The 11,157-nt window shown below is 57.6% G+C and overlaps 2 protein-coding genes across 6 annotated transcripts in view; one reads left to right on the top strand and one right to left on the bottom strand.

Annotated features, from left to right (window-relative positions):
* Positions 1-68: 68 nt before the first annotated feature.
* Positions 69-7,511, top strand: SIRT6 (sirtuin 6). Of its 2 annotated transcripts, none has more exons than XM_032626242.1 (8): positions 69-200; positions 1,691-1,818; positions 3,168-3,350; positions 3,635-3,694; positions 5,503-5,598; positions 5,677-5,757; positions 6,395-6,518; positions 6,607-7,511. In XM_032626242.1, the coding sequence occupies exons 1-8, from the start codon at positions 135-137 to the stop codon at positions 6,946-6,948; spliced, it is 1,080 nt and encodes a 359-aa protein (XP_032482133.1). In that variant the 5' UTR covers positions 69-134; the 3' UTR covers positions 6,949-7,511. The 2 variants fall into 2 exon arrangements, with proteins under 2 accessions (XP_032482133.1, XP_032482134.1); XM_032626243.1 differs by lacking the exon at positions 69-200 and adding an exon at positions 820-936.
* A 719-nt stretch (positions 7,512-8,230) lies between these two features.
* CREB3L3 (cAMP responsive element binding protein 3 like 3) overlaps positions 8,231-11,157 on the bottom strand; it is a 41,292-nt gene continuing 38,365 nt past the window's right edge. For all 4 annotated transcript variants that reach the window (XM_032628463.1, XM_032628465.1, XM_032628464.1 and 1 more), the window contains 3 exons: positions 9,529-9,613; positions 9,227-9,323; positions 8,231-9,020 (listed from right to left, as the gene is read on the bottom strand). In XM_032628463.1, the coding sequence (XP_032484354.1) occupies positions 8,707-9,020; positions 9,227-9,323; positions 9,529-9,613 (496 nt within the window). In that variant the 3' untranslated portion in view covers positions 8,231-8,706. The remainder of the gene's footprint in view (positions 9,021-9,226; positions 9,324-9,528; positions 9,614-11,157) is intronic.

The raw sequence follows: 11,157 nt of genomic DNA, 5'->3' as shown, positions 1-11,157 counted from the left end.
GCATGCGCCTTGCGGAGAAGAGGCCGGGTACAGAGGATGAGAAGGCGGCTCCTCCTTCTTCCTCGTCCCACCCCGTTTCCGGCGGAAGCGGCCGCAACAAGGGAAACTTTATTGTTCCCGTTGGGGCCTGGAGGATGTCGGTGAATTATGCGGCGGGGCTGTCGCCGTACGCTGACAAGGGCAAGTGCGGTCTCCCCGAGGTGAGCGCGGCCGGGTGTCCCGACGGCCGTCGTCAGGGACGTGGGCTGGGCGGGGCCGGCTGGCAGCGGGCATTCTGGGAGTATCAGGAGACACTGAAGCTAGACAATGGGAGGGACTTCCCAGTGAGGAGGGGGCGGGAAGTGACGCCCCAGCGCGCCTGGGGACGCGACCACGCCCAGCTCCGGATCGGTCAGGTTGGGACTGAGGCTAGGACCCAGGTCGGGAAGTCCTGAAGTTCTGATGGGGGACCAGGGGCTGTAGTTCCAGGCGGAAGGCACTACCGGGGCAAAGGCGCGGGGGTGGGAATAAACAAACTTGGAGAACAGATTAGACCAGAGAGGTTACCAAAACCAGGCCAAGATGGGCCTCAAGTGGCAAGCTCGGGAGCTGACACCATCCTGAGGGTGATGAGGAAGGGTTTTGAGCTGGGGAGGAACCTGGAGGATGTAAGTCAGAAAGACCCCTCCAGCCACGCTGAGAGGAAGTCCCCACCATACACTGAGACCTTGGCGGGTAACTTCCTTTTGGGTCTCCTCTCCTCTTCTGTAAACGGGGGAGAAGATTGCCCCCACCCCACAAAGGCTAGTGCGTCCCTTTCGAGTCAGGCATTAGTGAGTTCCCAGGTGGTGTGAAGCCCCACTCCTCTCCTGCCTGGTTTCCATTTTATTCCACAAACATTTATTAAGTACCTACCATGCACCAGACACTTTCTCCGCCCTAGGGCCACATCGGAAGGTGAGAGGCCTCGAAATATAGCGTGGTTAGTTTGTATGGGCTGGGTAATTTCATAGGCTAGTGAGTGGGAGAATTATTCCAGCTATTTCGGGGAAGGGGTGGGGATTTCCAGGAATTGGGCCACCGCCCACTTTTTGGCCATTTGTGGTTAGCCTTTGAACTGTCCTGGCACCTGTGGGTGTTAATACATTTAGTATATGCTGAGGTATTACAATGAGTGTATAATGAGGCTCCAGGTATACTGGAAGTAGACTCTTCCGCCATCTTGGACCTTTGACCAGTTTTTGTTATGTCCTACGGCTGTGTCATTCTTTGTTTTTTTTTAATAAATTTATTTTATTTATTTATTTATTTTTGGCTGCGTTGGGTCTTCGTTGCTGCGCGCGGGCTTCCTCTAGTTGCGGCGAGCGGGAGCCACTCTTCGTTGTGGTGCGAGGGCTTCTCATTGCGGTGGCTTCCCCTGTTGCGGAGCACGGGCTCCAGGCGTGCGGGCTTCAGTAGTTGTGGCACACGGGTTCAGTAGTTGTGGCTCACCAGCTCTAGAGCGCAGGCTCAGCAGTCGTGGCACGCGGGCTTAGTTGCTCCGCGGCATGTGGTATCTTGCCGGGCCAGGGCTCGAACCCATGTCCCCTGCATTGGCAGGCGGATTCTTAACCACTGCGCCACCAGGGAAGCCCTGTGTCATTCTTTTAAAGGTTGTGCCCTGCCCCCTTCCCTCCTGTTTCGCTCCCTTCCACTCTCTCCCACCCAACAGGTCTTTGATCCCCCTGAGGAGTTGGAGCGGAAGGTATGGGAGCTGGCACAGCTGGTCTGGCAGTCCTCCAACGTGGTGTTCCACACGGGCGCGGGCATCAGCACAGCCTCAGGCATCCCCGACTTCAGGTCCGTGCGCATGGAGGGAAGTCAAGGCAGGGCTTCCCTGTGAGCTCACAGATGTCTGGCCATCGGAACCCCTCCTGCCGCCTTTCCTCCCGCTGAGTCTGGGGTGATCTGTCAGTTCCCTGGGGTGTTGGGGATGGGAAAGACCCTTCCTTTGGAGAATGTCCCTTTATATCACACCCAACATTCCATTCCACCGGCCAGAACTTGGTCACCTGACTACACCTAGTTGCAAGTGATGCTGGGAAATGTAGTCTTTCGTCTAGGCTCACTGCAAGGCTAAGTAGTGGGGTTCTATTATTACCAGAGAAAAAGGGGAGAATTGATATCAAGGACAATTAGCTCCATACTCACTTACAAATATTTTTCTGTCAGACCTCTGGTGGGACAAGTGGCTTAACCACCTGGACCTCAGTTTCCTCACCTGTAAGTGAGGGTGTGAGGCCAGATAATGTCTAACGTTAGGCAGCCTGTGTTAGACAAGAGTTTCATTGATGAAAAGCAGGGGTCTCTAACTGGTGGCCTCCGAGTGGCCCCTGTAGGTGCTGAGTTTGCAACCCTACCCCGTAGGGCAGGCCTATCACAATTGTGCTCTCTTTGTAAGGCCTCTCAGGCCCACGGAGCAGACTCTTACAGCAGAAGAGCAGATTTCTCGTTCTTGGAGGAATGTTAGAATTCTAAGGTGTGAATCTCACCCCCCTTCCATAACCTGCCATGGCTCCCCACTGCCACACAGGAGCGTTCTCAGCACTTCAGGCTGGAAATCAAAGCTGTTCCCAACCTAGCCCTGGATCAGCTCTCCAACCTCAGCCCCTGCAGCCCCTGCAGTCCCCAGACCACTCACAGGCTGTTGCCAGCCCCCTGGCCTTTGCTTACCTCTTCTGTCTGAGCTGCCCGGCCCTTTCCTGTCTGTTCAAGAGACAGCTCAGCCTCCTCCAGGAAGCCTTCCCACATTTCCACAAAGAGTCCTTACCGCTTCGACTGGGCCAGCCCAGCCTCAGGTTCCTCCCTCTGCCCCAGCCCCACAGAGCTGGAGAGTCTGTGTCCACCTGTGTCTCTCCCCACAAGATGGAGGACTCCTTGAGGGCAGGGCCTGGGTCCCCTAGGGCCCCAGCATCACCCAGCGCAGGGCCAGGCTCAGTGCAGCAGCAGTAAGTGTTGGTGGGATTGAATAGTTAATTTCTGCCCTTGTGTACCACGTTCTCCCTCCTTCCTCCCCCACCCCCTCCTTTGACTGTGTCACTTTGTCTGTCTCTGACTCTCTTTCTCTGCCTCCGTTTCTCTGTCTCCTTTTCCGTCCCCTGTCTTCCTGATCCCTAAGCTCTCTCTGTCTCTCCCGCCTGCCACCTCAGGGGCCCCCATGGCGTCTGGACGATGGAGGAGCAGGGCCTGGCCCCCAAGTTCGACACCACCTTCGAGAACGCGCGGCCCACGAAGACTCACATGGCACTGGTGCAGCTGGAGCGCGTGGGCCTCCTGCGCTTCCTGGTCAGCCAGAACGTGGACGGGCTGCACGTGCGCTCTGGCTTCCCCAGGTGCACCCCGCGTCCAGCCCCGCTCAGCCTTGGGCAGGCTGCCCCTCTCTCCGAGCCTCAGTTTCCTCATCTGGAAAATGGGTGTTGATGGCAGCCCCTCCCTCTCAAGGCCACTGTGGCGATTCAGCCAGGAGAGGTGCTTGGTGCTCAGCTGCCAGCGTCAGTGTCTGCTAGGCGGGCACGTCTGGAGAATCGAGATCCCCTCTTCCTGGTCCTGGGGGGTGGATTCCAGCCCTGAGGCCTCTGGATCCCCTCCACTAAGCCTCTTCCTTCTCCTCCCACAGGGACAAGCTGGCAGAGCTTCACGGAAACATGTTTGTAGAAGAATGTGTCAAGTGTAAGACGTGAGTGCCACGGAGGGTAGGGGCGGGGGCCCAAGGTGTGGATGACCCAGGTCGGGCTCTGCAGAAGGGCCTTGTGAGTTGAACCTGATGTTTCCAGAGACGAGGGTGTGACCCTCCCAGGGTGGGACTTGGGGGCGTATCTTCCTCCCGGGAGGTGTATTCATTTCCTGCAGTTGCTGTTACAAACTGCCACAACCTGAGTAACTTAAAACAACGGAAACTGATAGTCTTATGGGTCTGAAAGCTCGAAGTCCACAATCAAGGTGTTGGCAGGGCTGTGCTCTGCCTGAACCCTGTCAGGGAGGATCCTTCCTGCCTCTTCCAGCTCCTCATGGTTTCCGTGTCCCTGTGTGTCTGTGTCCCCTCCTCTTTTTTTTTTTTTTTTTTTTTTTTAATATTCACTTATGGCTTTAGTTGTGGCACGCAGGATTTTCGTTGCGGCACGCAGGATCTTTTTAGTTGCCACATGCAAGCTCTTAGTTGCAGCATGCGGGATCTAGTTCCCTGAACAGGAATCGAACCCGGGCCCCCTGCATTGGGAGCGCAGAGTCTTACCCACTGGACCACCAGGGAAGTCCCTGTGTCCCCTCTTCTTATAAGGACATCAGTCACGTGGGTTAGGGGCCACCCTACACAAATGTGACCTTATCTGAACCCAGCCAGTACATCTGCAACAACCCTACTTCCAAATAAGGTCTTATTCCAAAATACTTGGGAGCCACCACTCAGCCCATAACAGGGTGTGACGGGGCATTCTTCCGGCTCTGGAAAGGCTGAGCCTTCCTGGAACAGGAGGGCTCTGGGCATGTCTCCCTCTGCTGGGCAAGCAGCCTTACGGGTGCGTGTGGCTCCCCTGCGGGTGGAATCTCTTAAGACCAGAGCACAGATGGGGCCCCAACTTTAAAAACAAATTTTTTTTCTCTCTAAATTTATTTTGAAAAACTTCAATCTGGTGGAAAACTCACAAGAACCATACAATGAACTCATACTTGACCTAGACCGGGGATCCCCAACTTTTTCCTGTACAGGGCCATATGGTAAATATCTTCAGCTTTGTGGGCCAGGCTGTCTCTGTCGTGACTATCAGCTTTGTAGCGTGAAAGCTGCTATAGACAGCACTTAAAGGAATGGGCATGGCTGTGTGCCAATAAAACTTTATTTACAAAAATGGGAAGCAGAGGGCCAGATTTGATCCTCAGGGCTATGGTTTGCTGACTCTGACCTAGATTCATCAATGTTACCATTTTGCCACAATTTGTTTCTCCTCTTCTCTCTGTTTGGATTTGCTCTACTGTTCAAGGGGCAGATTTCCTTATCCTTTGCCCCTTAAACCCTTTAGACATTTATCTCCCACAAGCCACGGTATTCTCTTCCACAGCCGCGGTGCAGTTTCTAAAGTCAGGAAATGTAAAAACCACAGACGCGACTATTCTCCCCAATCTGTGTTCCCAGCGCTCCCTCCCATTGTTGCTGTTTTTCCCCCGGTGCAGGGTCCAACCCAGGGCGGCACTCTGCATGCCACTGTCCCATCTCTTCAGTCTCCTTTACCTGGAGCACTTCCCGACCTTTCTCTGTTTTCCGAGCTGTGGACCTTTTGAAGCAGCCAGGCCAGCTGTTTTGTGGGAGGCCCCCTCTGCCCCCGCCATGCTGGGTTTGCCGGATGTCCCCTCATGCTTAGATTCTGGTCATGTGGCCCCCGCTTTCCTGGGAGAACAGCTGCCTGCGAAAAGCAAGAGCCATCCAGGTGGGGCCGCAGGGTAGGCACCTGGGAGCGGGCAGGAAGCTGACCCCTTCCTCTCCCGACACAGGCAGTACGTCCGGGACACCGTCGTGGGCAGCATGGGCCTGAAGGCCACCGGCCGGCTCTGCACCGTGGCCAAGTCAAGGGGGCTGCGTGCCTGCAGGTAAGCGGCCCCTCCCCATGCCCGGGACCCCAGGGGAGGCGGCCAGTGTCCCTGCTGACTCCCCCGCTCTCCGTACAGGGGGGAGCTGAGAGACACTATCCTGGACTGGGAAGACTCCCTGCCTGACCGGGACCTCACTCTGGCCGATGAGGCCAGCAGGTCTGACCCCCACCGAGCCCAGGGTGGGGTGGGTAGGGGAGGGGCAGAAACACAGCCAGCTGCAACCCCGGGGACATCAGGAAAGAGGTGGCCCACACCCTCTCTGGGCTTCGCTTCCCCCGTAACAATGGCAGCTCCTGTGTACTGAGCCCTCATACCCCCGGCCCCGGCCAGAGGCCTCACACACCATCCTCACCACAGCCCAGGGTGGGTGCTGCTCGGGGCCCATTTTACAGACGAGGAAACCGAGGCTGGAGCAAGCTGACACCTCCGTCCACACTGCCCAGCCAGGAAGTGACTGAGCCAGGTCTGGAACCCAGGGGTCCAAGTGGGGACATCAGCAGCTCCACTTCTGCCGACGGGGTGGGGTGGCTCCGGCAGAAGGGAAGCGGCGGGCAGGATTCAGAGCAGCTTGGAAACTGGGGCAAGCCGGCCCCCAGACAGAGATGGGCGCTGTGTGAGCCGGCCTCCCAGGGCTGGCCCCAGCGTATCAGCAGAGCAGTGAAGCCATGGCATTTGAGCAAGGGTGGGGTGGTGTGTGTGTTGGAGACCTCCCGCCCCCAGCCTCGTGGGGCAGGAGGAGGGCTACAGAGACCCTTGCCGAGGAGATCAGGCTAATCCCACCTCCTGGCCCCAGGAACGCGGACCTGTCCATCACGCTGGGCACCTCCCTGCAAATCCGGCCCAGCGGGAACCTGCCCCTCGCCACCAAACGCCACGGAGGCCGGCTGGTCATCGTCAACCTTCAGCCCACCAAGCACGTACGTGCTGGAGCCCACCCCTGACCCCTGACACCCCAGGCCCCCCCAAGCCTTCTCCCTCCGCCTGACCGGTCCCCGCCCCCCGCAGGACCGCCACGCAGACCTGCGTATCCACGGCTATGTAGATGAAGTCATGACCCGGCTCATGAAGCATCTGGGCCTGGAGATCCCGGCCTGGGACGGCCCCCGCGTGCTGGAGAGGGCGCTGCCACCCCTGCCCCGCCCGCCCACCCCCAAGCTGGAGCCCAAGGAGGAGGCCCCCGCCCAGCTCCACAGCCCAGCGCCCGCCAGCCCCAAGCAGGAGCCTGCAGCTGAGCCTGGTGCCCAGCACGACGGCTCCGGGCCCGCCAGCCCCAAAAGGGAGCGGCTGGACAGTCCTGCTCCCCGCAGGCCCCCCAAAAGAGTGAAGACCGAGGTGGTTCCCAGCTGACCAGGGGGCCTGGGGAGGGCGGGGCTGTTTGTAGAAACCATGGATTCTTTTTTTTTTTCTTACTGGTCTCACTTTGTTACTCAGTCTCTGTCCTTGTGGGGAGACCTCAGGGCGCTGAGAGCTGGGCTCCAGGCCCCAGGGCAGACTTGCCCTCCATTGCACCTCCCTTTAGCTTGGGGCCTCTGGAGGGGGCCTGGGAAGGAGCAGCCCCCCTGGACTCTGACCTTGGAGCTGACACCCCCCCACCCCCTGTACCTGCTCCACCCCCAGGCTCCAGCCTCTGACTCAGGATGTTCCTGGGAGGTGTGGCCAGGCCCTCTGTGGTTTCCTCTGACCCCTGGGCCCTCACACTCCCCAACCCCTGCCTACCCCCAGACAGCCTTCACAGTCCCTCCAGGAGGGAAGGGAGGCAGGGCCATCATTTAGGAGCCAGACTTCATGGCAGGACAGACAATAGAGGCTCACACTGCCTTTGGGGCTGGAGGAGGAAGGGTGGGTCCACCTGGCTTCCTCCAGGCTTCCAGAAAAGCCTTCAATGCAATAAAAGAATTTCTTGCATCTGAGCCTGTGTTTGCCATCCACAACCTTGCCCTGGGTCCTAGTCCCTGGGGGCAGGGTTGTGTGGTCCCCTCACCCCCTGGGATGTGTGCCTCGGCAATCCAGGCCTGGGGGCGAAGGAGGGGGCCTTACCAGCTGCAGATATTTGCTGAGTGCTCAGTTCGTAATTCTCACTTGCGGGATTCTTTATTATGTGCCCTCTGCTACTAGGCTGTGAGCCCCTTGAGGAGAGAGGCCGCGTTTTTTTATCTCAATTGCAACCCCTGGGCACCTGTGCAAAGCGGGCAGGGCCAGGGTGACGCGTTAAAGGAAGAGCGCAGATGCAGCTGGGGTCAGTCCTCTCCAGCTGCGACCTTGGGCAGGTCCCTTCATTCCCGACGCCTCAGTGCCCTCATCCATAAAACGAGCAGGGTGGGCAGCCTGGCCCCCCAGGAAGGCAACTGCCGCAGGCCTTCCGCGAATACCCTGGAAGGGTCGGGGGTGTGTGTGTGGGGTGCGGGCCAGAGCTACCTTGCCCTCCTGCTGCGCCCTGCTCTCCGCCCGCCGCCGCTCTCCAAGGTGCTGAACACGCACCGGCACCTCTCTGGTCACCGCTCCAGCCTGGGGGTCAAGGGACCCCCTGCCTCACTCCTCTATCCTAGGCTGGCCTAGTCCCTCCTTCTGTGGGTTGGGGAGCTCCAGATTCTAATTCAGCCCCCACCCCACTCCACCTCCATGCCAGCCGTGTTCTCTCAAAATACTTTATTAAGGACCGTAGCAGTCTTAGAAAAAGGGAACAGCTGTGAGCCATGGTGGCCCCGAAGTTCAGAGCTCAGCCCGTGCTCCAGGGCCAGGGTCCCAGCAGACTTTGGCCGCTTCCTCCTCCCTGTGTTCCAGGGGGCAAGAAGGAGTCCCTGAGCGGGGAGTTACCGAGGCCTGGTGTATGCCTATCTCTCTGGGTCTGTGGATCAGTCTGTGTCTGTCTTCCTGTTTCCTTCTGCACCTGGGTCTGTGTATTTCTCAGGCTTTGTGGCCTTATGGTCTGTGTCTGAGCATCAGTTTCTGCATGGGCCTGGGTACCTGGGTCTGAAGCTGTGAGTCTGTGCGTCTCCATCCTGACACCATCGCCGGGGTCTCTCCCTCACCTCGGATCCCTGTGCCTGTCTCTGTCCACTGTAGCACACCTGACTAGAGGGGCCTGGGGGCACGTACCCCTGGTGCTCACAGCTCCCCCACTGCTACCTCCAGCCCCACGCGCCCTGGGCCAAGTGCTTGTTCAGGCCGGGCACAGTCTAGGAGGGCGGCCCGGTCCAGCTCCTTCATGGAGTTGCCCTGGACCAGGGTCCCATTGTCCAGATCCTCCGTCGAGTTGTCCGGAGCCGGCGGGTCCCGGGATCCCCATTCCCCCTGAGGGCTGCTTGGAGACCCTTCCTGAAGTGTGCCAGCCTTGGGCCCATGTCCTGGGGTTTCGGAGCCTGGCACGGTGTTGGGAGCCACACGGGATGCAGCGTCATTGTGCAAAGTTCTGGAGAAAACTGAGCAAGGGTTGGGGGTTGTGAGGGATGGCCTGGGGGGCTGGGTCCCTTCTTTCTTTTAGCCCCCAGCCTCAGGAAGCAGTTGCAAGGGGGCCTCCTCCCCCTCCCCCAGTGGCCCAGTATGGGGGCTGGGGATCCAAGGGGAGTGCGCCCACGGGGCAGCCCAGAGGGTTTTTGAGGGAGGAGCAACCCCCTGATCCACCTACCTCGTACAGGCACGAAGTCTCCGGGGCTCTCAGCTTTGTTGGAGGCGAAAGGGCTGATGGAGGGGAGGATGATGAGGGCGAAGGAGAAGAGCAGGACCTGGTGGAGATGGGGGCAGGGTCACCCCATCCCTCCCCCTCCCCTGAGCACACTCGTCTCATAGGCAGGGAAACTGAGGCCCAGAAGACTGGAGCACGCGTGAGCTAGGGCTCAGGGCCGGCTGTCCTCCTACTCACACTCACCTCCCCCACAGGACCCTCTGCCAAGGCTGACAAGCCCCTTGGAGCTGGGGGTCAGGACTCACCGCTATGCAGGTGCCCGTCTGAGCCGACTTGCTGGTGGACTGGACCACGATGGCCTGGAGTTTCTTCAGCTGCTCCAAGAGGGACCTTAGTGGAAACAGGAAGACTTGCTTGATCCCTACATAGCCTTGACCTGCCTCCCTGTGATTCATGGGGTCCCCCAGCCTGGCTGAAGTCTGAATCCCGTCCATCCTTCAAGGCCCCACTGCTCTTAAAAGTCCCAGAAGCTCCCTCAATAAATCACTGAACATCTCACCCACTTCTCTGCCACCCCACCTTCTCCATCCAGGTTGCCATTACTGCTCGCCTGGACACTGGCCCCAGCCTCTGGGCCCCCCAAGCTTCTCCTGCCTCCTCTAGAGTTCATGCTCCACACTTTTTCAAATGTGAGGCAACTTCTCCCAACCCTCGCAGAGTTCCCATCTCCCTCGGAAGTAAAAGCCCAAGTCCTCCCCGAGGCCCACAAGGCCTGGCACAGCCAGTCCCGTCCCCTCCCTGCCCTCCCCTCCTCCCTCTCTCCCCCTCGCTCACTGTGCTCCAGACACACAGCCCCTCACTGTTCCTCCTACTCACAAGCATTCCTGCCCCAGGGCCTCTGCACAGGCTGTACTCTCGGTACCAAGGACACTGTTCCCCTGCCCCACCCCCCACAGGTCTTTTTGTAGCTGCTTCTTTCTTAGCTGTTGGGTCTCATCTCAAATGTCACTTTATCTGACCTCCCTGCCTAAAATGGCACCTCCCTTACTCCCTAGCCCCTTCCCCCTAGTTTATTTTTCTTCCCAGTGGCTATCACTATTTGAATCATCTTTCATATATTTTTGTTTGTCTTGAGTCTGTTTCTCAGTAGACTGTGAGTCTTTAAGTGGAGGGGCTGGGTCTGTTTTGTTCACTGTTTGGGCCCCAGTGTCCAGAACTATGCCTGGCACAGAGTAGATGCTAAATAAAAATTGAGTAAGTAGGGCCACACAGTTTGATCTAGAAGTATGCCGATGTAGCAAATACTCAGTGGAAGCTACTTGGAAACAATGGCTCAAGAATTTTCCTCAGGTTAAATACAGGTTAGTAGAAAATATACGACCTGGTTGGAAAGTTTAAACATAGCTACATTATAGCACAGAAAGAAAAGAACTAAAATTCCCTTCTAAATACCACCGTAAGAATCAATCAATTCCCTGGTGGCTCAGTGGTTAAGAATCCGCCTGCCAATGCAGGGGGCACAAGTTCAAGCCCTGATCCGGGAAGATCCCACATGCCATAGAGCAACTAAGCCCGTGCACCACAACTACTGAGCCTGCGCTCTAGAGCCCACGAGCCACAACTACTGAGCCCACGTGCCACAACTACTGAAGCCCGTGCGCCTAGAGCCCATGCTCCACAGCAAGAGAAGCCACGTCAATGAGAAGCCTGCACACCACAACAAAGAGTAGCCTCCGCTCACCGCAACTAGAGAAAGCGCACGTGCAGCAACGAAGACCCAGCTCAGCCAAAAATAAACAAATAAATAAATAAAGTTATTAGGAAAAAAAATCAATCCTTCACTATTTTCAAACAGACGATTCTATGAAAGAATAAGGCACCAAGCACTGTCCACACAACATGAAGAATGTGCTGATAGGTTTTTAAAAAATAGA

Source organism: Phocoena sinus, chromosome 3 (assembly GCF_008692025.1).
Source record: "Phocoena sinus isolate mPhoSin1 chromosome 3, mPhoSin1.pri, whole genome shotgun sequence".
In the NCBI taxonomy this organism is placed as follows: Eukaryota; Metazoa; Chordata; class Mammalia; order Artiodactyla; family Phocoenidae; genus Phocoena; species Phocoena sinus.
Note: the sequence above shows the minus strand (reverse complement) of the source record. Positions and strands in the feature narration are given on the sequence as shown.